The 24077-nt window shown below is 41.6% G+C and overlaps 5 protein-coding genes across 9 annotated transcripts in view; 3 read left to right on the top strand and 2 right to left on the bottom strand.

Annotated features, from left to right (window-relative positions):
- Positions 1-152: 152 nt before the first annotated feature.
- Positions 153-1499, top strand: LOC6499024. Of its 2 annotated transcripts, none has more exons than XM_001955454.4 (2): positions 153-981; positions 1097-1499. In XM_001955454.4, exons 1-2 carry the CDS (start codon positions 328-330, stop codon positions 1373-1375), a joined length of 933 nt encoding a protein of 310 aa, XP_001955490.1. In that variant the 5' UTR covers positions 153-327; the 3' UTR covers positions 1376-1499. The 2 variants fall into 2 exon arrangements, with proteins under 2 accessions (XP_001955490.1, XP_014765874.1); XM_014910388.3 differs by having other exon boundaries at positions 155-981; positions 1118-1499.
- A 103-nt stretch (positions 1500-1602) lies between these two features.
- Positions 1603-3134, top strand: LOC6499025 (inositol polyphosphate 1-phosphatase). Its single transcript, XM_001955453.4, has 2 exons — positions 1603-2212; positions 2263-3134. Exons 1-2 carry the CDS (start codon positions 1723-1725, stop codon positions 2895-2897), a joined length of 1125 nt encoding a protein of 374 aa, XP_001955489.1. The 5' UTR covers positions 1603-1722; the 3' UTR covers positions 2898-3134.
- Positions 3006-6674, bottom strand: LOC6501567 (tudor domain-containing protein 1). Its single transcript, XM_001955452.4, has 5 exons — positions 6054-6674; positions 4540-5992; positions 3730-4487; positions 3474-3670; positions 3006-3414 (listed from the first exon to the last, which is right to left on the bottom strand). The coding sequence occupies exons 1-5, from the start codon at positions 6197-6199 to the stop codon at positions 3263-3265; spliced, it is 2706 nt and encodes a 901-aa protein (XP_001955488.2). The 5' UTR covers positions 6200-6674; the 3' UTR covers positions 3006-3262.
- A 260-nt stretch (positions 6675-6934) lies between these two features.
- Positions 6935-9135, top strand: LOC6499026 (origin recognition complex subunit 2). Its single transcript, XM_001955451.4, has 3 exons — positions 6935-7643; positions 7705-8550; positions 8608-9135. Exons 1-3 carry the CDS (start codon positions 7064-7066, stop codon positions 9042-9044), a joined length of 1863 nt encoding a protein of 620 aa, XP_001955487.1. The 5' UTR covers positions 6935-7063; the 3' UTR covers positions 9045-9135.
- Positions 9065-24077, bottom strand: part of LOC6501566 (protein roadkill) — a 60509-nt gene continuing 45496 nt past the window's right edge. For 2 of the 4 annotated variants that reach the window (XM_014911614.3, XM_032455574.2), the window contains exons 3-9: positions 13179-13329; positions 12758-12879; positions 12532-12693; positions 12169-12464; positions 11922-12100; positions 11711-11853; positions 9065-11640 (exon numbers count right to left, since the gene is read on the bottom strand). In XM_014911614.3, coding sequence (XP_014767100.1) covers positions 11496-11640; positions 11711-11853; positions 11922-12100; positions 12169-12464; positions 12532-12693; positions 12758-12879; positions 13179-13256 — 1125 coding nt within the window. In that variant the 5' untranslated portion in view covers positions 13257-13329 and the 3' untranslated portion in view covers positions 9065-11495. Of the gene's footprint in view, positions 11641-11710; positions 11854-11921; positions 12101-12168; positions 12465-12531; positions 12694-12757; positions 12880-13178; positions 13330-13473; positions 13763-21658; positions 23483-24077 lie in introns of those variants that run through there. The other 2 variants (XM_001955450.4, XM_014911613.3) reach the window with 2 other exon arrangements.

The raw sequence follows: 24077 nt of genomic DNA, 5'->3' as shown, positions 1-24077 counted from the left end.
AAATGTCTCACAAATCAATAACAAAATTATTCTTAATAAATGAAAAACCCATATTTTAAAAAAAGAAAAGAGAAAAAAAGAATATCCATCAGTAAAATAGACCTATAGTGTAACCCTATTTAATACTCGTCCAGTTTTATGAATGCTGGTATTTTACCCAAAACAAACAGTATTTTTAGGCTTTCAAACAACGGTCTCACTGAGTACACTGTACATAAGCAGAAAAATAACTCAAATTCCGTAAATAAATCCAAATAAAATTGAGAAACCCTCAAGCGAGCCTGCCGAAATCATCGGTACAACAAGCTCTGGTCGTTTCATGCAACTATGGTTGGGAAAAACGTCAAGGCACTCGCCCACTTCCACCGCCTATCCGAATACATCGTACAGTGCAAACACTGCGACAAAACACTCTCCTCCAAACATACCTCGTCCAATCTGACGCGCCATCTGATCCGGAACCACAAGCTGCTGGCCCGGACCGTATTCGCCGGCGAGGAGGGAAAAATGCTCGCCGAGCTGAAGGACGAGCTAGAAGCATCAGCGTCCGAGGATCTGAACATGAGCCTGAACGAAGGCGAAGCCGAAGCTAAGACAGCAGTTCGCACAATAATCGGGGTTAAGCAGGACCTTGAGCGGCACAGCCAGGAGTCCGAGATGCGGAACAAAGTGATTGGCAAGAACAACAAGCTGTGGGCCCACTTCATTCGCATCTCCGAGTTTATGGCCAAGTGCATGCACTGCGGCAAGACGCTCTCCTCCAAGCACTCGTCCTCCAATCTAATGCGCCACATCGTCCGACGTCACAACAACCTGGCGAAGACCCTAAATCATTCGCACCATCATCTGATGGTGCCCAAGAAGGACGTTGTGAGCAGCATAGAACGCCGGCAGCTGACAGTATCGGATCCTCTCGAAAAAGTCAACTTCGACGATGTGGACAGCATAATCGAGAAGGTGGCTGATCACCTAGATGATGAGGTTTGTCCACAGATTCTGTCAGATTTGTTGAATATGTCAGGGTTACAGTAGCATTTCAACAATTCTTAATCGGTCTCTGTCATTTCAATATATCAGTTTTGATATTTATTTTAAGGTTACTTCGATTTCGCTACAGGAGCCCTTTTACGAGTACGTTGTGGACAACTCGGATGTGGTCATTGACAGAAGCGACGACCAGGAGCCAACGGACGTCCAAAGCATCCTTCCAGGGGATAACATCTCCATCTCCGATTCAACAACTCAACTGGACGAGAAGCTCAAGGCGGAGACGATATACTACAATGAAATGGCGGAACTGGCCAGGGCCAAAAGACGACTCATCGATCTGCAGACGAAGAAACTCCTATTGGACATGAACGCTGCGCATCATTAAAGGATGCACATGCAGCTTTCACGAATAATTGTTTTGTAGACGAAATCATTGGGCAATATATTAATGTAGTCATAAGAAATTGTAATTTTACCAACTAAAATAAATGTAATTTTACCATGCAAGAGTGTGTTACTTTTTTAAGAAAACTTACAAAATAACAATATTTCTTTATCCAAAATTCAAATTTCCCGCCCCAACCTTGAAAAATGTACCTATGGGGCCCCCCAATTTAGCGCCCGCAGCTGGTAACACTGTCCAAGGGAAGCCCAAGAAGTTTGCAGCTGGAGGAAAAACCATAAAAGTATGGAACCCATGTAAGTGGATTAAAGATTGAAAACTGGTTCAGGATGAGCGGAGAGGACAAGCCGAACCTGCTGCGAGTTATCATTAATTGTGCTGAGAAGGCGGCCAACATTGCCAGGACATGTCGCTCCAACGAGGAGCTGCTGGGGCTACTGGTCCAAGAAAAAAGCGGGGCGGAGGCTAATGAACGGTTCGAGCACGACTTCAAGACCCTGGCAGATGTCCTAATCCAAGAGACAATCAAGCATGAGGTGGGGGCTTTGTTTCCCGCCATGAAGGACAACATCCTGGGCGAGGAGTCGCCCAATTTTACCAACCAGCTGGGCGAAAGCGTTACTATTGCAGTGGGAGAATCGGAAGAGGAAACCGCCAACTGTCTGGGCAGTGTACTCAGCGGACACGACGGAGCAGCCGGAGCGCTGGCTGCCGAAGTCCATCGCGTGGTTAGCTTTGAGAACAAAAAGCTGGGCGAGATTCCCGAACTGCCGGAGGAACTGGATTACGACAACCTGGGCATCTGGATCGATCCCATCGGTGAGTTATGTTTTAAAATGAATACTTTTTAAAATACTATTCCTTGCCAGATGCCACCGCTGAGTACATCTCCGGAGACACCATGTTCACCGATTTCCCAGGCATCACGTCCACTGGATTGGATTGCGTCACCGTGCTGATTGGTGTCTACGAACGGGACACGGGAGTTCCTGTCATAGGAGTTGTGGCCCAACCGTTTGGCGAGAAGGTGGAGGAGAACATGTACAACTCCTCCATGTTTTGGGGCGTCAGTCTATCCACATTGCAGGCCCACAACTGTGAGTTCGAGGCGCGTGACGAAGGTCGTCGGCTGGGAATATTTTCCAGTTCGGAGAACTCGGACATCCTTCAAAGGTTTCTCGACTTGGGATATGAGTTCGCGTTCTCGGCCGGAGCTGGGCACAAGGCTTTAAAAGTAATTACCCACGAGGTGGATGTTTATCTGCTGAGCAAGGGTTCCACTTTCATGTGGGACACATGTGCACCCCAGGCGATACTTCGCGCTCTCGGCGGCGATATCCTGGATTTCAAGGCCAGTGTGGCGGAGCAAAAGGCCATCTCGCTGACATACCTGGCGGAGGACATTGAATCCAACTCCGATTGGAAGCGGAATGCAGGCGGCATCATCGCTGTTCGCGATGTAAGCGTTGTGGAGGAGCTCATCGCCAAGCTGGCGGAGCAGTAACTGTTGCTGTTTCAAATCTCATAGCTGTTGTAATTAATTTTATGTATTTATGAGTATTGGAGGGAATAAGAGCGCCTGGAACTAGAGACATATTAAGAGTACAAAAGATGTTTTTCCAGAATTTAATGCAAAGCCAATTACTTCTCTCTAATGCGTCAAATAAAAAAAAAAGATAATTGTTGTGGAATGTTACAAAAAGTCTTGTAAGATACGGATTAATTAAAAAACAAAGATGATTTAAAGAAAAAAAAACAAGGCTTTCAAAGTTACAAAGAAGTACATATTCTGTGTACACTTAAAGCTACAAAGTATCGAAAAGTAGCGAAAAAGAATCAATCTTGTCAAAGGGTTTGAATATTTCTAAATTAGACCTCAACTTGTGCCAGGATTTTGTCCATATTGGGGATGGTTATTATACGCGAATCGGTCTCGGGGCCATTGCGAACACGGCATTTTAACTTGATGGGGTGTGAGAGATACTCCTCCAGGGCAGTGAAGTCCTTGGTCTTATCGAAGCCTATACCACATGATGAGCTTATTAATACAAAGTTAATGGAGTTTCTAAGACTGTCTTACCATCAATGTAGCACTTTGTGGCATAAACAGGATGCAGTGCGTCGTTGGGAATGGGCTTGAGATTCTCCGACGGCACATGCTCCACATTACCAAAGTCACAGTACAAAATCTTGGTCGTCTTGTGATCATTCTCCAGGCAGACGCCACGGTACCAGCAGTTATCCAAGCTGTAGATCGCCAGGCACAGTTCTCCAACTCTGAAAACAAGTATGATTATTATTTTCGATAGAAAATGGTTAATTTTGTTCGGGTTTACCCTGGCAAGTAGGTGGTGACCGAATTATGGGCGCAAGTACCGTGGTGGGCCACCAGAGATAGCAATCCCTGGAAGTTCTCAGCCACCTTTTCGTTTTGGAAGAAACAGGCCGTAATATATCCAGTTTTCGACATATTACAGGCACCGAGACAAATAACCTCGATGTCCTCCCCTACTGGCACCAGGTGCTTCACCAGATCGGCGTAGTAGTACCGTTCAAAGGGCTTTGTTTCCAGGACACTTGCCGTGGACAGCTCCAGCAGCTGTCTAGCATCCACCGAATAAAGGCGATCCGGAGAGCCGGGTGGAGAGGGTGGCAAGGGTGGCAAAGCACGAGCAGGCTCCAATAAAACTGGCTGAGGAGCAACCGAACTTGGTTGCGCAGTAGGCTTAGCTGGGGTCGGAGGTGCGTCCGGAGGATTAGCCGACGTAAACATAATGGGCAGAATACGGCCCACCAAAGACGTCTGATCACTGGATCTGGACAGAAGATCAACTGCCAAGTTGGAGATGGGCATGTCCAGGCTGAAGATGTCCTGCTGAGCGGAGTGCTCGTTCAGCAGGCGAATGGCGCCGCTGTTTACTGGTACGGCAGCTTCCGGAATATCGCGAACTGTCTTCAACTTGACCCGCATCAGGCTCACCGGCAAGTTCTCCAGGAAGCGACACGCCATACGCAACGCCTTCAAGTGCACGGTGTGAGAGGAACCTGTGTCCACGTTTTCCACAGTGAACATACCATTCTTGACGTTTAAAATCTAAAAAACAAGAGATATATATCAGATGGCTCAAAAAATAAGGTGAACCTACTTCTCCACGGAAGATTCCCAGTATGGGGCAAGTGACCAGCACTATGCAGCCCTCTGGAATGTCGGTGGTCTCCTTAAAGGGCTTGCATTTAGACTCCAAGCGGTTGAAAATGTTGGCATACCGCAGGGTGTCCTTGGAGCTAATATACACCTCGCTGTAGTTAACCACGTGCGTTATGTAGACCAAGTCCTCGTTCTTGATGGCATTTCGCCAGAACTTGTGTCCCAAGTCAGACACTTGGCCAAGGAAGGAATTGAGACGCACCAGGCCGATTGGTTTTCCATTTGCCAACAAGGAAGCGTTCAGAGTTCTTATCTTGTCCTTGCTAGCCGGGATATCCTGCTTGAATTTGACACTCAATTGCTCATCACCGCAACCATCCTCCTTCAAGCCTTTGTAGATGGGTTCATTCGGCATGATGCTGAATACTCGCATGGGAAGGCCCAACAGTTGGCTGGGAATGCGACAGACTTCATTACATAACGAGATCTTGCCCTCGTCCATTTCGTAGACCAGGAAAGTGGGAGTCGGAAACTCGAGGTGGTCGAGCAGAAATACGCGCCGAAAGCCATCCTTGGTGCGAGCCGCCACAAAGAATGTGCACTTTTCATCCGGAAACGGTCCGTTGCAGGGCTGTGCCCTTTTGGTCAGAATTTCATTCAGGTCCTGGTTGATGTTGTCCAAAACTTTCAGCTGCACCAAGATCGACTCCGGCTCCGAGCGAGCAAAGTCATTCTTAAAGACACGGACGATGTTCAGCTCGGGATTCACTTTGAGCAGCTCGATGGGTAGGTTCAGTGGTATGGTCAACTTCGGCTTCATCTGGACGTTGTAGAGTCCCTCGGACGTTTTGTGGCTCACGAACCGGAGTGTCAAATTCTTATTGGTCTGAACGCCAGTAGTGGTTGGCTGTTTCACCCGAAAAGCAAAAGCCTTCACATCCGACATCCTAAAGAGGGCCGAGTATATATCCTTAAACTGGATGGTGACCACAGCTCCGTTGTCGATCATCCGTATTTCGGCCCTCTTTCCCATCTCGTCGACGGTGAGCACGTTTCCGCGATGGATCTTGTTGTCCATCTCGATGGCCACCAGGGTGTCCACCTCCACAAGCTCGGCCCGCTTCAGCTTTTGCGAGTTCATCGCCTTCATCATATTGTCCATGAGGCGCTCCAGGCTCTCCACATGGGTAGCCGCGACGACCCAGAACGGACCTTCTTTCTCCATAAAGGTTACCCTGGCTTCAAAGAAATCGTCGCCCGGTGGCAAGAAGGGATCGCGCCAGGCCTTCGACAAAGGCTTTTCGGCATTCTCACTAAGACTTTTGATGTCCTTGGAATCGACTGTCGGATTCGGGACATCAGACTCGCGCTTCTTAATGGAATTCGGCTTCGACAGCGACTGTTCCTCGGCGATGGGCTTTTTAACTTCCCCGTTTAGTTTCACCAAAGAGCTGTAAGTAAAGGGTTAAGACCTTGGAGGAACAATAACTATTTTTACTTAATTTTACTCACGGCATCGGGGTGCAGTAGTACTTGTGCTTCTGCCAGTCCTTCCGCTGGCATATTGCATTGCAGTAGGGCTCGAGGCAACGCTGGCACATCAACGAGGACTCACATCCACAAAGCACACAAGGGTTTTCAATTTTAAGTGGACTCATTATGAAGATAAACGTATTCGAACGCCTTAAATATGAATGAAATTTCAAGAAAGCCAAAGCGAGCGCAAAAAATAAAAATGGCCGACTAACGGAACTTTCTGGAGCGGTTCGGTAAACGAGTACTTCCCAATACTTGGAAAATGAGCGAGTTACCACAAAATATATTTATTGTATTTTTTATGATTTAAAAGCTTTTTAATTGAAACAAATTTAAATTTAAATTAGCTTAAAGCACTCGAACTACAACAAGTGATAGATTTCAGCGAATATCGTAGGATACGTGCGAAATTAATCAATTAAGACCACAAGATTTTACTACTTTAGTATTTATTAGTACAAAAAAATTAAAAATTATAAAATTTTTAATTTGAAAGAACTTTTAATTGAAATTAACTTTAAACTTTAAACACTGGCGCTCCTGCACGTTAAACGAAAAGATAGAGAGGAGATCAACGTAGCTGTGTTGAAGATCTATCTAAATATTTATACGTATATCGATATTTATTGTATAAACGTGGGTCTGCCCACTCGGGAGAATTTACTTAATCTGAGTATTTTTACCATTTCGATATTCAACAAATTAGGATATAAATTTATTCACAAATTTGAGATCAGAGCTTATGTTAAATCAGAGCTTTATCAAACTTCAGCAAAACCACTTTGCATTTAAGAAAGATTAATCTAGTTTAAAACTCCCGCCTTCAAATTTTGCGAACTTGGCAGCACTGAGCATAGGAAATTATCGATCACGATAAATCCCGCCTTTGCCGCTTTAAGAAATCCACCCCTGGTTCGGGTGGCTTCCAATTTGTTTGTTTACTATTATTAATAAAATAACAAGCTTCCTCTGAGTGACAATCCATTATGAGCGCCTCCAAAAAAAGCGAGTACAAGACCCCACGGAAACGAAACTTGAAATCCATCGAAAACCTCACTAATTCGGATGATTCTGCTGCGGACTTGGATACGGCCCGAATCGGAGATATGGATGAAAACAATGCCAAACCTAAAACTCGACGGTCCACACGGCGTCCTAGTCCCACCAAGAAGTATCAGGCTTACCAAATGGAAAACCAAGGAAAACCCCAAGAGGAGCATATTGTGGTGAACTATGTGGAGATCTCGGACGACGAGCCTGACAATCTCGATGAAGAGGAGGAGGAGCAGGAGGATTCGCTGGCGGATGCGGAGAATGCAGCCAGACCCACAAGCAAAGATATCAATCTTATCCAATCAGAGTACAATGTGGCAGGGACCAGTATGTTTGGCTTCAACACGCCCAAAAAACGCGATGGCATGGCTCTGGCTGCCTTAAATGCCACACCTAGGACTCCAAAGACTCCCAAGACGCCTCGGTTGGGAGTGAAAACGCCAGAGAGCAAGCGCACAAAGTCCCTGGATTTGCCAAAGACACCTGCCCATGTGCGCACCCGTATCAGAAAGCGTAAGTTTATCTAAAATTTTTTATTTTTATTTAAAATTATATGAATTTTGTTAACTTTTAGAGATGGCGAAGATGGTTGAGTCTGATGAAGACTTCTCCGGAGACGAGAGCGACTTCCAGCCGAGCGATGAGGAATCGCCAAGCAGTAGTAGCAGTGATGGTGGGGAGGACGATACCTCGGACAACGATGCTGCCGATGATGAGCCCAAGACCCCGGGCAAGGCCCGACGTGCCATTGTGGTGCCGGTGTTGCCAAAAACCCCTTCGGCAGCCCGTCTCCGTCAGTCGGCGCGAACCAAGAAGTCCAACGAATATGTTCCAGAAAGCGACGGCTACTTCCATTCCCACGCCAGCAGCAAAATCCTCACGTCCGATCACACGCTGGATCGTCTCAAGAATCCTCGCTTGGCCGCCGATCGCCTGTTTAGCTTGCTGGCAGAAATGAAGCTTTCCTCCGAGCACGAGACCTCCATAAATGCCATCATGGAGGAGTATCGCTCCTACTTTCCCAAGTGGAGGTGTATTCTAAATGAGGGATTCAATATATTGCTGTATGGACTCGGTTCCAAACGTCAGCTCCTGCAATCCTTTCACCAGGAAGTCCTATCCCAACAGACCGTTTTGGTGGTCAATGGATTTTTTCCCAGTCTCACATTGAAGGATGTGCTGGATAGCATCATTGGGGAAATACTGGACGCCGGCGTCAGTCCTGCTAATCCCCATGAAGCCGTGGACATGATCGAAGAGGAGTTTGCTCTTATACCAGAGACTCATTTGTTTCTGATAGTCCACAACCTAGATGGCTCCATGCTGCGGAATGTGAAAGCTCAGGCTATATTGTCTAGGCTGGCAAGGGTTTCGAATATTCATCTCTTGGCTTCTATCGATCATATCAATACCCCACTACGTGAGTATTTATTTCTTATTATTTGAATTTATAAGAAATATATTCTTTTTTCAATAGTTTGGGATCAAGGAAAGCTGAGCAGCTTTAACTTTTCCTGGTGGGATTGCACCACCATGCTGCCGTACACGGATGAAACTGCTTTTGAAAACTCGCTGCTGGTGCAGAACTCTGGCGAACTGGCCCTGTCGTCTATGCGTAGTGTCTTCTCCTCCCTGACCACCAATTCCCGAGGCATCTACATGCTAATTGTAAAATATCAACTGAAGAACAAGGGGAACGCAACATACCAGGGCATGCCGTTCAAGGACCTCTATTCCAGCTGCCGCGAAGCCTTCTTGGTGAGTTCAGATCTCGCCCTGCGCGCCCAGCTGACCGAGTTCCTTGATCATAAACTGGTTAAGTCTAAGCGTAGTGTGGATGGATCTGAACAGCTCACCATTCCGATAGATAATGGACTGTTGCAGCAGTTCCTCGAGGAGCAGGATAAGAAATAAGAGAGGCCGGCGAGTGGATGTTTTGTTTTTAGAACATATTCATTTATTATCTAATATTGTTAAATACAATTACAATTTCGCTTTTTAAAAATGTGTGTTGTTGTCGCTGGATTGCCCACTAATGTGCAAGGATTCTTGCACTTGTTATTTTCACTTTTTTTATTGTTGTCAAATTCTACACATTTAGATTGGCATGCATAAAAGTTGTCGGTCGACTAGATACACATTTTAGATAGCTAGTTTTCATGTCATTATTCAGAGGACTCAACAGTCGACCCAGGATGACCGTGATTTAATTAGAATAGGATATTGGATATTGGATATAGGTGGAGGCAAAATAATGGTGACTGAAGCTCGGAGAAAAGCATGCCAAAATAATAAAATGATCTTTTCTGGTCATCCTATCCTATCCCATCCTTGTGGTTGATTCTCACTTGCAGCTCTGTCCTAAACTGTCCCATCCTAAATACTATTCACACGCACAGTACATATTTAAAGCATTTGGACTTGTAACTAGTTAATTGTGCACTCGAAACGAAATTAGATCGCAGCGACTAAGGCTAATTTATTTACACATGCGAAGCCAATCGGAAGTACACATATAGAATGGAAATACTATCGTTTATGTTTCATTCTGCTCTTAACTTTTTTTCTCAAAAATCCCCCCTTATTCATGTTCTCTGAATACCTGAATTGTACATACACACCAAGTTTAAGTTCGGTTTACTCCTCCAATCATTCTACCATCCTGCGTATAAAAATGTTCGTCTTTGCGCTGGCGCTTTTCGTTTTATTTAAATAGTTATTAGATATACTGGTATCACGTTTACTTTACTCGTCTTTTTTTTATATTTTATCTTTCATTCGAAAAGCTCAGAATCGGTCTGAAGAGAGAAACCACCACCATCCCACCCACTAACTACCCAAGCGACTTGTCCCATTTCTCTACAAAAAATGAATTGATGCATTTTATGTTTGTGGTTTTTTTTTTGTTTTTTTGTTTCAATTTTTATCTGCTTACTATACACAAATTGCTACTTTTTGCTTTTATTTCGACAATGTTTTTTGTTTTTTTTTTTTTAAGTTTTGTACAACAAATTAATTACATTTGCGCTTAAACAAAGAGAGAAAAAAATACCTAGTTTCGAATACTTAAAAAAGATGAAATTAAAAAAGGGCAAATTAAAATTATAAAATAGTTAGATAGTTAAGATAGTTATTTGGGGATAAAAAAGGGAAAGGATAAGTGGATTACGGCGGTGGTACAATTGAGAACTTGGTTTTCAATTAATTTAAGATTAAATTTTTAAATTAAAAAGTGGATCAGCACTCTTTTTTGAACAAATAAACAGAAAAATATAAGAATAATGTGGAAAGGAGAGCTAGGGGGTTCTTCTTGGTGGGTGACGACGAGGGCAATTGAACCTTGAATGCATTGAAAATTGTTCCGAGTTTACATATACACAATATATAAATCAACTTCATTATCATATCCGTATCATTATGCATTACTCATTTACTCATAGTCATACTCATCGAATATACATCACAATCAAAGTGTACGCTTTGTAATTATACGCGGTAATCGATAAACGATATATCGAATAATCGTTAATCGGTAATCGGTAATCATAATCGTTATAATTATAATAATAATAATAGTTGCTTTTTCTCAGTGAAATTTTTTTTTATTTTTTGTTTTGTATATTTTATGCCTTCGGTTTTATTTTTAATTTTAAATTTAATTTATTTTTACTTGGTTTGCTTTTAATGCTCTGTTTTTTGTTGTTGTTTTTCCTTTCATTTAATTTTTAAACCTTATTACTTTTGTGTTGTTTTTCATTGCTGTTTTTAGTTTTTTGTTTGAAGTTTTGGACTTAACATTAGATTTAATTAATTATTATTACTCGTAAACATATTAATCATACATAATCATAAATCAACAAAATTAAAATAAAAATACATTTAAAATCAAGTTTTTTTTTCTTCTTCTTCTGTTCTGTTCTGTTTGTTTTTTTTTTTTTTTGTTTAAACTTTAAAGAAATCATTTTAAATTACTTCAAATCGAAACAATAAATGGAAATCATTTTTCGGTTTTTGTTTTGTTTTCCTGCTCTTGTTGTTGGTGTTATTATCATTGATATAATTAATAATTGTTGCTGTTGTTGTTGTTGTTGTAGATTCACCGCATACCTTCTTGAGGTCAGCTTTCATTTGTTTTATTAAAAGTTCAACACGTTTCCATTTTTGCATATTTTTTTTAATATTGCCATTTTTATGTGGATTGCTGTTGTTGCTCTTCTTGCACTTTTTTTTTCTTGGTGTACTACGTTTCTTTGTTGTTGTTGTTGTTGTTCTTTTTCTTGTTGTTTCTGTTGCTATTGGTATTGGTGTGGGTGTGGGTGTGGGTGTGGGTGTTGGTGTTGGTGTTATTGTGGGTACACTGTTGTTTCAGCTCATCTTCACACGTTTCCTAGGTGGTCCAATTGGTGGGATTTGTTGGGTTGCGAGCGCACGAAATGCCTCCGCTATCAAATGTGAATGTGTTGTGATCATATTTTGCCATCCAGAGGTTTCCATAACATCGGTGGCATGACTATTATATACAAAAAAAAATAAAATTAATTATTTAAATCAATTAAAAATTGATTAATAAATAAACTTACGTATTTATGAAATCTATCGTTTGTGCTTTCAATTGATCCGCACTGTGGAGATCAGCTAATATTAAAGTTTCGGCTGCCGTTTCAACAGAGAGATTGACGCACAGCGCCTCCTCGCACATCACTTTCAGCTTTTCAAGTGCATACTATAATTAAAAAAAAAATTTAATTAATATTTGTTCAGATAATTTTTAAAGATTTTAGGTAGACCCACCTTATCAGCAGCCGCTAGGAGATCATCAGCCATTTTTTCTAAATTGGGCGCCTTGCCCGTGTATATGAATCGCAGCATTTCTTTAAGAACCTCATGATCCACATCGGTTATGGCGACACGATTCAACTTTCGCTCCTCCATCTCATGCTCAAACATGGCCGCAAAGACATCGCTGCGCGCTAAAAAAAAAAATAATACAAATTTTAATAAAATATTTAGAGTTAAGAAAGTCATAGATAATCCGTACCTGCCAGTATGGCCTTGTGCGCTTGGAATTCACGTCCGCCCACCGAGAGCGTTACGTCGCTAAACTTCTCATTGTCGAAGAGATTGCCGAGATCCTCGGATAGCTTGCACTCGGGCACTTTGAATTGCACGATATTGGATTGCCCGGAGATGTTGACGCTATCCGCCACAACGCTGACCTCACAGAAGATGGTCAGCTTGTCCTCCGGCAGCAGGCCGTTGGCCTCGTCCAGCAGGAAGTCGCGACGAATGAACTTCTTGAAGCCCCAATCTTTGCCCTGAACAAAACGGTAAGCTCTGCAGAAAGTGGAGATTATTATTTAATATATATTTAATATAATATTATTAATTTAATTATAATTACCTTTGGGATTCCATGGCTTTTGTTTCCTCACGCTTGGCATTCAGTATGGAAAATTTGAACTTGGCTCTGACTTCTGATTTATTACAAGAAACTAACAATAGATATAAAGATAAGTAATCCTTGCTCTCCTCATCGAGGCCTTTGGGATTAACCCGTAAACACCTGAAAGTAAACATTATTTATTTATTAGTTAATCTATTTAGTTAGTTAGTTATTTAATTCTTACCATTTCAGTTTGTCATTAGCACCGGCTGAGAATGTGGACGACTTGAGTACCTCACCCATCTCCTCCCGACAAAAACTAAAGTTATTTATGGTCCACATATAACTAAACTTAACCACTTTGACCTGCAAAGGTAGAAAAGGGATATTGTTAATGAAGAGTCCTGTTCTCAAATATCTCCAACCACACACAACACACACACACCTGCTGGAAGTACCTGGTTTGCTGGAGGATTTCGGAAATGCATTTTACAACAAAGGGGGATTCAGTTTACAGAAATGGGTTTCTCTTTCTTCTTTTTTGTAATCCGATCGCAAATCCATAGGAATGCAAAAACCAACAAACCAAGTAGGATGTGTGTGTTGTCTTTTGGTTGAAATTTAAGCTGGCTGGCTAAGAAGGAGTAGAGGTGGAAGGACCTTACCTGCGTATAACACCAGTTCTCGGCGACTGGCGTATTAACTTCCGGCAAGGGCGGCGAGGGAACACGGCTGACCGCCATGGTGCTACTGGATGCGTGCAGGTTCGAGGTGACTCTAGCTGTTTGGCTTGCCTGACATTCGTTCACCGGCAATCTGCAATAATAAGATAGATATTTCATTAGATATAGAAATACTAAGAGTTACTTCTAAAAATGGTGTATAAATTGAGGTTAAGTTTATATATTTTCAATTTTTCAATTTTCAATTTTTATAATTTAGATGAAATTTAGATGTCACCTTGGCTCTTGTATTAGATCCATAATGCTGCGCTCGAATTCGACTTTAACGAGATTGCTATCGGAATTCGAGTTCCTGGCCAAAAGATTGAGCAGCTTCAACAGCAGAGAGTTCTCCAGCTTGCCGCTCTTTATTTTTTTTTTCCAATAAATAAAACACAAAATAAATAAAACAAAAACGTAGACACGAAACGACTTTAAATTGTTCTCAAAACATATATAATTAAAATCGCGATTAAATGGATTTTTTTTTAGAAGACGAGACACAAACGCTTGGACGACATGATACGAAGTGCGCCAAAAAGTGCAGCGTCCATAGTTGGAGCCAAAGGTGGACCAGGAAAGAGAATAGGAGACACAACCGTTATTCCGCACAGAAGTAACTGAGTTTGTAGACTTTAAGCTTCAAAAGCTTCTCAATAGAAATTTCTCAAAAAAAAAAAAAGGAAGAGATATAAGAAGAGAGAAGACACAACCGTTGCGCAGGAGCAGCAAATGGAAACTGATGAAAATTGTCGTGATGAAAAGGACCTGGAAAATCTCAGGCAGGCAAGATGAGTCCTGCAGATGACAACAAACAATGGACCAAGGAAATATGTTGCCAGGAGTGGAAAATTGACAAACAATGGGTCAGTCAGTCAGTTGGCAGCGAGCGAGCAGTGGTTGAGAGGGTGAAGGTTCACCTTAGAAAGGTGAGAGATCTGCTGCTGAGCGGGAGAGTGGGAGATGGAGGGATCTGACACATAATAACAAAAATAACAGTTCCCTTGTCATGTGTGTGTGTTAGTGTTTGTGCGCAGATGCAGATGGAAGAAGCCTTAATACACTGAGAGAATTTAATTTAATAATAAATTTAATACTAAAAAAATGTTTTTAAAAATATGTATGTATATATTTTTTTGTATATTTTTTAACAAGACCTATATATATTTTTGTCCCTTATTTATATAATTTTTTTCTCTCTCTGTAAGGAAAAATGTCGGAAAAATCTGTGCAAGGCTGCAGCACACGAGCCAGTTCTCGGCTCAGCAAGGTTGAGATTTTTCAAGGTGCTGCCCGTTTTCGTTTTCTGCGGCTGCTGGCGATTTGATGGCGATGGCGATGGCCATCATCAAATCCAGCTGAAGGACCTTCAATGGGCCTCGTTCGCATATGCATGTGTGTGTGTGTGTGTGTTTGTGTCTGTATGTGTTAGCCATCAAAAGGTTGACGCGCAGTTCGTCAAGGTGAACAAACCGTAAACCGTAAGCCGTAAACGCAAGCCGTGCTGCCGACTGCACAGTCGACTGCTCAGTCGGCGCCGGCAGCATTGCTTTTAGCACTCGGGGGGGCTCAGTCACCGTCGCTGCTTTATTCAATTTTAGTGAGTGTGCCTTAATGTTAATGACATTGATTTGGCATTGAGGCTCACGCACAGCACACCATCACACCACCACACCACTCCACCTTAAGCTTCTCTCAAGCCTCCCTTCCTCTCATGGTTTTTTTTTATTTTTTTTTTCAATATATCTTGTATCTTGTATCTCTTACTTTTGCGCTCCTCACGCCAAGGGCCACCAAAAAGCCAAGATATTATTTTTTTTTTGTTTTGTTATGACATTGAGAATCATTTGTGTGGCGCCACAAGGCACAAATGACAAAAATTACAGAAGTTGGAGAAGAAAAAAGTACCTGAACAGGGGGGGACAGGTAACACTCACTGCCTAGACTACAAAACACAGTTCTTTTGAAGAAAATTGTACAAAAATTCCAATATAAATAAATGCAAATTGTTTAACAAACACACAACACTCGATGGTCATGCCATCCGACTTCCAAATGCCATTAGTTCTGCTGCAGAACAAACCCACACGGGACACAGAGTTGGTCAAGGATCAGGCTTCAGGGCTAAAAAGGCCTGAACAAACACACACACATCCGTCCTCCCGCCAGCTGGAAGATGCAACGAATGCAGTTCGTCATGGATTAGATCGGAGAAAGGGAGAGAGAGAGATACATCCATGGTTACTTCGCCATGGGGGATCCTTTCGTCCTCCGATTGTGTGGGCTTCTGTGATCCCAAGAAGCAGTCACATCCCAGCTATGACAAATGAAGGGAGAGTCATCCGAGCACGCGTTAAAGAAATCTCATAAATCGAAGAAAAACTCGTTTTTTTTCCCCCCCATTGTATTTTATTTTTTTTTTTCATTATGATGGAGCTGAGCAGGGAGAAATTAATGGCCAGCTGCTGGTCGGGGAGATTTGGTGAAAAGTTTCAAGTCGTCATCGTCGACTCTCCACTCTCGACTCTTTCCGCCAAAAAAAAGGAAAAGTTATATAATTTGGCGGGGCGACTCCGACTCGCATTGGCGCTTTCCACACTTCCGGCAACTTTTCATTAGCATTTAAATGAAATTTGATAAAACACGAGCCACCAGAGTGAGTGAAAGACAAAAGGCAATAATAAATACAAAAACTGAAAACTGAAAACCAAAAATGAAAATGGTGAAAATTTTTCAATTTTTTTTTTTTCCTACAACAAATTATCGCATGGCTTTTCACTTGCAGGCGTTTTCACCAACAACAACAACAACAAAAACAACAACAGTGAATGCTCCTTTCACTCGCCGCCTAAACAACAACAACAACAACAAATGAATCGAGTTGAGTGAAAAACGCTTTTCAGTTGTCGCCGTTGTTTTCGAGCCAAAAGGAAACGCTTTTCTTTGCTTTTCTTTTTGTTTTTTTTTTTTTTTACATAAATGCGGCGCCGACATCGAAAAAAAAAAGATCCAACAAACAAACATAAAGATGCAGAGAAACAGATACAGATACAAAGATACATTTTCGTTTGGCGGCACAGCAGAGCAGAGGAAGAAGCGGTAGCCGACCGTCGCCGCTTGGCAATTTAATTTAAATAATGTGAACTTTCATGCCAATGAAAATGATTTCAAAAGAGAAACTCAACGCAGCTCAGCCAGCCCACCAAGCCACACACAACACAACAAACACAACACACAACTCCCAAACAACAAACTCGACAACTTCACTTCCGCTACAAATGCAACAGCAGAAGCAGCAGCTCCAGTGGCAGTGGCAGAGGCAGAGGCATCAGCTGAAGGCACCTTCGAGCCACATCGTCATGGAACAACAAAAATGACGATGACACACCACCTCCACCCACTCTCGAAAGAGATAGTTTATCTTAATGCAGGCAGAAAAATGCCAGAGTTTAAGAAAGTTTAAGATATGAGGGAAACAGGAGTGCCAGACTTAAAAAAAAAATAAAAAATATTTTTTATGCTTGTTTTAAATAAAAATTCGTTAAGAAGTTATAAAAACTTTAGTCATTTAAATCGTAATTTTTGATAATTCTATATTTTTATTATTATTATTATGCTTATTATAATGTTTATTATTATTAGGCTTAATATTTTGTCAAAAACAAGCCTTTAACTTAAAAATATGAAAACTTTAGAAAAGAAAACAAATAGTTTTAATTCGGAATTGACAATTCTATAAAAAAAGGGTTTATTATTTATCAATAACAAGCGTGTAAGTTTAAAAAATGTATACTTTAGAATATAAATATTTAAAATTTTAATAATTTAATAATTTGAAGGCCAAATTGATAATTCTTTCAAAAAAAGGGGATATTTATATTTAAAAATCAAGCACATAAGTTAAAAAAATAGACTAAAAATAGCTAAAACAGATAATAGATAAAAAAAAATAAAAATTTTTCTAGTAGCTATTAAACCCTCAAAAACAGCTAGTTAACCCTTTTTTTTTGTAAAGTGTTTATAAAGTTTAAACTTTTCACGACAAAAATCCAAGCAAACTCATTTCTCCACTCTCCCCGTGGAGAGTTGTGTCAACAGCTTGACGCATATTAATTTTAAAAACTCCCACGCTCAACATTTTCTCCTCCCCCTCCCCCTCCCCCCTATAGCCCGCCCTCCGGCTGCCGTTTGTTTTTTTTTTTTTCGTTTTGGCCAAGTTTCGTTTTGGCTCTTTCACTCAAAAGACCATTTGCCTTTGTAACCCCCCCTCCCCATGATCCATTCCAATCCGATCCGCATTGCGTTTCTGCAGAGGGAGAGAAAGCTTCAGGCCCCCAGCTTAGCGTCTCTTGCTATCTCTTTTGCTGGTTGTGACCCCCTCGACACCCTCTCTCTTTCACACACACACTGGTGCAATTTTTGCTTGCAGTTTTCGTGAAAGTCGGCAGTTGTTGTTGCTGTTTGTTGTTATTATTATTATTTGTTGTTGTTGTTGTTATATAAAGCGTACAAAATCATGTAAGTAGAGTGAAATTTGCCTGCTTTGTTTTTGTTTGCCTTTTCTGGCCAAATGCAATTGTTTTTGTTTTGTTTTCTTTTTTTTTTTTCTCTAATAAAAACAATTGAAAGTTGGGAAAATTATGTTTCCATAATTATACCCTTAAATGATTTGACTTTTCCAGCCACTAAGTGAGGCAATAACCTCTTAAATATTTTATTTTAAAGTAAAAGTTTTGATATAAATCCGATCTCTGCGGATCTCTAAAAATATGACACAACCAGATACCTCAAATAAGGTAAAAAAACGCTGCTAATTTTTACATAACTGCCGCTATTTGAAATGCTAATTAAGCCGTGTCACAGTTTTTTGGCCAAAAACTAGGCCGTCGCACAATGTGACACTTTTTTTTTGGAGATTGCAGCATAAAAGAAAGTTAACCCCATAACTGTATTAATCAAAAATAGTTATGAAAGGAAAATTATATTTTTGTTAAATAAAAAAATTAATATATTAATTTTAATATAAATTATAGCCCTTAATAAAGTCCACTCTAATTTGTAACTAATTTGTGTAACTAATTGTACGACAAACAAAGTGAGAGAGCGCGCGCGCGTTTTGCGCAGGCGCGTAGGCGTGGTGCGCTGAAGCCGGCAGAGCAGCTTAGCTGCGACGCCAGCAGCGGCAGCAGAGAGTTTCACCCGAACCGATCGGCTGGAGCCGAAGCTCAAAACGAGAGCAAGTTTGCTGACAGCGGAACGAGACTTTATGTAATCGTAAAACTTGTTTGATGACGTAGGTTTGAGCCGAGCTTACGGCTCTCTCTCTCTTTCTCTTTGTCGGCTCTCTTAACTCGAAGCACGTTGCCGTTTTAGCGCGTGTCTTGAAATGGTTGTTTTTTTTTTTTTTTGCTTTTAGCTTCCAGCTTCCAAGCTTCCCAGCTGGTGTTGTTGTATAATACATTTTCACAAGCAAACTAGTTTGAAATCAATAAATTAATAATAAACCACCACATGTTGTGTGCCCAATTTTCATTGAATCGTTTTGGGCCAAATGCTGTTGGCTTGTTTGCATTTTGCCGCTTTTACCTCTTTCTCTGCACTTTCTAAACAAATTGTGCGGCGACTGGCAAGAGAGAGAGAGGAAAGAAGGAGCGCGAAGAAATTGGCTTTCATGCGTTTTCACATTTTGTTTTTGTCGTGCTTTCTTTTTTTTTTTCTTACTTTTCTTTACTTTTATTTCCCTTTTTTTTGTGTTTGTTGGTTGGTTGGGATTTCTACTACTTTTTCTTTAGGCGCATGCGTCGTGATCTTGTTGGCTTAAAAGATCTTCTTTTTTCTTATTTTTTTTTTTATTGGCTTAGAAATTCTTGGCTGATTTCTTTCAAGAGATCTGTTCTAAATAAAATGTGGGTTGAGTGAAAGAGGCGGCGGTGGAGAGTGAGATTTTCGGTTAACGATTATTGGGTGGAAGAAATGTGTTAAACAAAGTGAAAATACAGAAAGTTTCAACCCAGAAGAGTTCAATTATTATTTAGCATCAAAATGATATATTTTGAAAGTTTGAAAGGAAAAAGTAGTAGATTGGATTGGATGGATGAACCGGAAGTTGCATTGCATAATGTTGCGGCAACATGTTGCCAGGCGGAGTCAGAGTCAGCCAAGCACACTTCCCGTCACTCTTCCCAGTCGACCAAAAAATAAAAAAACACAAAAAACCGCAAACCGAGACCGGGACAGAGGGAAAGGGTCTGTCGAGCATGTATCTTGTAGATACAATTAAATTGTATTTTTTAAATCACAAGCTTGGCGATAAAGTGAGCTTATGACTCAGTTACGAATAATATAATTTTTATTTTTATTATTTTTTTGTATAATAAAATATTGCAAATTATCGGGCAATTTGCAGGCCGAGGGCTGAAGGCCAAAGAAAACGAGCAACAAGTGCATGAGAAGCAGAAAGAGCAGACCCTAGAGAAAAGTGAACAAGAAAGAAAATAATAACAATTACTGGCACATGGTCACTGGTTACTGGCACTTACTGGCTTGAAGAAAGAAGCCCAGCCATGGTCTCAATTCTTGATTCTTGATTCTCCGGCAGCAGTAGCTCTCTTCTTCAATGACACAGCAGCTGTGTCGGCTTTGCTTTTAAAACTGCAACTGATGTTGCTTTTTTTCTGCTGATTGGTGGTGCTAGTGGTGCTACTGATTGGTGGTGCAGCCGCCAGCTGACCCCAAATGACAGCACGCAACCGTACGCCCACGCCCCTTAATTATCCAAAAACAAGAAAGGAAAGCTAACTTCGGGCGGAGCCGAAGTTGATATACCCTTGCAGTTCAGTCGCAGTCCGCTAGGTGGCGCCACGCATCTTATATTATTAGATATATAGCGGATCGTATATAGTCGGCCGATCCTTATGAAATTTGGCATATCGAATTATTTTGCCAAAAGAGTAATCTGTACCAAATCCCATCTTTCTAACTTAAAAAACACCAAAGTTATGCCAATTTCGATCGTTCTATGACAGCTATAGGATATAGTCGGCCGATCCTTATGAAATTTTGCACACAAGATATTTTGGTCAAATATAACATGTGTGGAAAGTCCCAACCCTCTAACTTAAAAAACACCAAAGTTATGGCATTTCCGATCAATCAGTTATATGGCAGCTATAGGATATAGTCGACCGATCCCGGCCGTTCCGACTTATATACTGCCTGCAAAGGAAAGAAGGGTGTGTGCAAAGTTTCAACTCGATAGCTTTTAAACTGAGAGACTAGTTTGCGTAGAAACGGACAGACGGACAGACGGACAGACGGACATGCTCATATCGACTCAGGAGGTGATCCTGATCAAGAATATATATACTTTATAGGGTCGGAGATGTCTCCTTCACTGCGTTGCACACTTTTGACCAAAATTATAATACCCTCTGCAAGGGTATAAAAAGGGCATTCGACATAAAGTCTGTGTTTTGTTACATTTTTGGTAAATATTTTTGAGGTTAGGCGAACGCCTTTTGGGGTCAACTGTGTGAAAGCGAAAGAGAAAGCCTTTCTCCCCAGCAGTACAAGAGTTTAAGGGTAGATGAGGTTCAACTTAATTACTTAAGTTTTGTGTTTATTTCGCCCCTGGTCCCTCAGTTCTCAGTTCTCAGGTTGTTCAATAGAATTAGTAAGCAAATCATCAGGTTTCCACTACAATAACACCACTCTCTGACACTCACTTACCACCACTCACCCACCAAGAAACCAATTACTTACGCAAGTAAGGTCATCGACAAAAAACCATCTAGGTTACGTCGAGGTTGCTAACTCTCGGCTTTAGAGAGAAACTACAAGTCATCAAAATTAAATATATATATAGCTTATATACATATATGTATGTATTTATATGCTTAGTAGTCTTGGCCAACAATCAAAACTAGCCGAGAAACTTTTACAAAACAAACTTTTGTTTGTTGTGGCCGTAATTCAAGGATGTGACAATGGTTGTTTGGAAGTAGTTCAGGGTGCGAGTTGAGTCCTTTTTGGAAGTAAAGTGGGTCACAAGGCAAGTACACCTTCCTACACCTTCATTGGCGATAACTTTTAAAACCAATTGAGGTTATCTTTAATCAGATAGTAGTAGTTTTAAAGTTCAAAATTTGTCATTTAATGATCTCTCCAAGCATCTGCTTATCAACTCACCCACCCACATGTGAGCCACTTGAGCCACAAATGTCATCCACTGGCATTTAAAGCCAGACTTTCAATAATATTTATTCATTTTCCAAATAAATGCACTAAGATGCCCCACTTAAGACCACTAAGAAAGCGAAGAAAGAGTAAAGAGTGTGTGGAGTAAAAGAGTCTAAATGGGCCAATTGGAATTTGTGTTTCATTTTCTTTTTTTTTTAACATATATTTTTTTTTTTAATATTTACCTTTTATCACAGAAATTTGCGGCGGCGTTACAAAATTCCTTAGAATTGGGGCATTTAACTAATAATACTAGGCACAGAGGAGATTGTTGTGGTTGTTGTTGATTGTTGTTGTTGTTGTTGTTGTTGATGTTGCTACTATTGTTGTTGCTGCTACTACTGCTACTGCTGCTGTTGTGATGATGAGGTTGCTGCTGGGCAGGATGCGCGCAATTATAGTGTTGATAGTGGGCCACTGATGGAGAGGAGTTGGAGTTGGAGGATGAAGAGGACAAAGAGGAGGAGGATGAAGAGGACAAAGAGGAGGAGGAGCTGGAGGAACTGGCGCTGAGGGGATGGTGGTGCTGCTGCTGGTTCAGATGCCTCCTAATCGACTGGTTGATGCGATTCGTTATCGAGTTGGTCAGTGCCGAGTGGTGGCTATGCAGATGATGCGACGGCGATGATGACGACGAGGATGAGGCAGCAACTGAGGAGGAGGAGGATGATGATGAGGAGGAGGCAGCTCCAAACAGTCGGCTGGCAATGATGCTATTGCTGGAACTAGAGCTGCTGCCACCGTTGTAGTGCGTATTCCCGGCACAGGCACTGCTGCAATTGTTGGAGGATATCGCACCGGTGGACGAGGGTGAGGAACTTTGCGAGCGTGTCAGTATGTGTTGCAAGTTGCTGCTCCCGAATGCAGCCTGCAATATGTTGCTGGGTGTTGCCAAATGGTGTGCCAGTGTTGCCGAGCCACTTCTACTATTTGCTGCTACCGTTGCTGTTGCTGTTGCTGCTACTGCTGCAGTTGCAGTTGATGCTCCACTTTCGTAATTCAGGTGACCCAAATGCTGTTGCAAAACTGAAGGCGCAGCTTGTTGATGTGTGGGTGGTGTTGCTGCTGCTGCTTGTTGATGTTGCTGTTGCAGCGATGATCTGCGCAATAATACTGGTGGCGTCGATATCAATTGCTGAAGGCGACTACAATTGCCGCTACTACTGCTACTGGCCGTTGCTCCTGTTGCTGCTGCTGCTGCTGCTGCTGCAGATGTTGCAGTTGCTATTCCTGGTGCTGGTGGCGATTCTGGCGGCGTGGCCAAAATGCTGCTCAGCGAACTGTTGGCCACATTCTGCGGCTCTCCGTTTTGGCAGCAACAATTATCGCTTGTGGCAGATTGCTGTTGCTGTTGTTGCTGCTGCTGCTGTTGCTGCTGTTGCTGCTCTAAATTCTCATTTTCATAGATTTCGTGCACATTTCGCTTTTTCTTAATTTTCACATAAGGCTCAAACATTTTACTCTTTATCTTGAAATCTTTAATTATTTCTCAAAATATTCAACAAACACTTTTTTGTTTTCTTTTTTTTTTTTCACTCACACACCTTTGTATTTGACTTTCGAAAAATATATATGTATATATTTTTTTTTTGTATTATTTTAGAGATATTTTGTGATAGAAAATTGCTCAACTTTTCGTGGTTATAAATTTTTCATTTGAACTACTTAAAAATCAACAAATCTCTTTGTTGCCACACACAGTAGTGCTCCACATGCCGTTCAAGCTTTACGATTTGTATAATTTTCGAGTGTGTTGTGCCTCTCGAGCAGTAGTCGGTTGTAGTAGTATTTTTTTTTCCCGTTTTTTTTATTTGATTTTTTGTATGTTACTTATTGGTGGTTTTTGGTGGGCGAGACACACAAAAGCGATTCGAATCGAAAAAAAACGACAAAACGAAACGAGCCAGCCAGCCGAGCCAGAGAGCGCTGAAAAACGAACGAACCGCTCCGCTTGAGTGTGCTGAAATGAATGTTGCCGAGTGTTGCTGAGTGGTGGCGGTGGGCAACATTTAGTGTGCTGTTGCTGCGACGCTGACTGCGCTGGCAGCGCAGCTGGCTGCGGTTCAACTTGGGCTCTCTCTCTCTCTTGTTTCTCTCTTGTAAGTTGGCTCTCTTGTAACACACCTACACTTTCGTTTCGCTGCGTATGGGTTGGTGTGAGGTCGATGAGCACATATGGAAGGCAAATAAGAACCTTTGGAGCTAATACCCATTACAAGTATCTATAATCTCTGAGTAGTTATGAGATAGTGTTTAAATTATCTCAAAAATAGATATCCTAACTATCTAGAACTAATATCCCGCCCCAACCATATCCCATCAAGTCTAGGCCAATATGTTAGCCCCCAAAACCCACTACATTACAACTGTAGGGTATTAAGAAACACGGAAAGAGGCCACTCTGAGAGATGAGCGACACTGAAAATCGAGCGCAAGTGCAAAGAGCACCCAGTGCGAGAACACCCGCCCGCCCGCAGAGAGAGAGAGAGTGACTAAGTTGAGGGCCAGCTGATAAATTATTGCTCGTATAACTACTAGTATGTACATATGTACAGGAATATATATGTATACATAAGCGGTGGTGTGGCGGTGGCAGGATGGAGG

This window comes from Drosophila ananassae, chromosome 2L, assembly GCF_017639315.1.
Source record: "Drosophila ananassae strain 14024-0371.13 chromosome 2L, ASM1763931v2, whole genome shotgun sequence".
Lineage (NCBI taxonomy): Eukaryota > Metazoa > Arthropoda > Insecta > Diptera > Drosophilidae > Drosophila > Drosophila ananassae.
Note: the sequence above shows the minus strand (reverse complement) of the source record. Positions and strands in the feature narration are given on the sequence as shown.

Bases quoted from the DNA above. Each gene is read 5' to 3' on its own strand.
- LOC6499025 (XM_001955453.4), top strand. From the start codon at position 1,723: ATGAGCGGAGAGGACAAGCCGAACCTGCTGCGAGTTATCATTAATTGT. The intron at 2,213-2,262 runs GTGAGTTATGTT...ATTCCTTGCCAG, and splicing joins CATCTGGATCGATCCCATCG to ATGCCACCGCTGAGTACATC.
- LOC6501567 (XM_001955452.4), bottom strand. From the start codon at position 6,199: ATGAGTCCACTTAAAATTGAAAACCCTTGTGTGCTTTGTGGATGTGAG. The intron at 4,488-4,539 runs GTAGGTTCACCT...CTTGTTTTTTAG, and splicing joins TGGGAATCTTCCGTGGAGAA to ATTTTAAACGTCAAGAATGG. The intron at 3,671-3,729 runs GTAAACCCGAAC...ACTTGTTTTCAG, and splicing joins GTCACCACCTACTTGCCAGG to AGTTGGAGAACTGTGCCTGG.
- LOC6499024 (XM_001955454.4), top strand. From the start codon at position 328: ATGGTTGGGAAAAACGTCAAGGCACTCGCCCACTTCCACCGCCTATCC. The intron at 982-1,096 runs GTTTGTCCACAG...ATTTATTTTAAG, and splicing joins CTGATCACCTAGATGATGAG to GTTACTTCGATTTCGCTACA.
- LOC6499026 (XM_001955451.4), top strand. From the start codon at position 7,064: ATGAGCGCCTCCAAAAAAAGCGAGTACAAGACCCCACGGAAACGAAAC. The intron at 7,644-7,704 runs GTAAGTTTATCT...GTTAACTTTTAG, and splicing joins GCGCACCCGTATCAGAAAGC to AGATGGCGAAGATGGTTGAG. The intron at 8,551-8,607 runs GTGAGTATTTAT...TTTTTTCAATAG, and splicing joins TCATATCAATACCCCACTAC to TTTGGGATCAAGGAAAGCTG.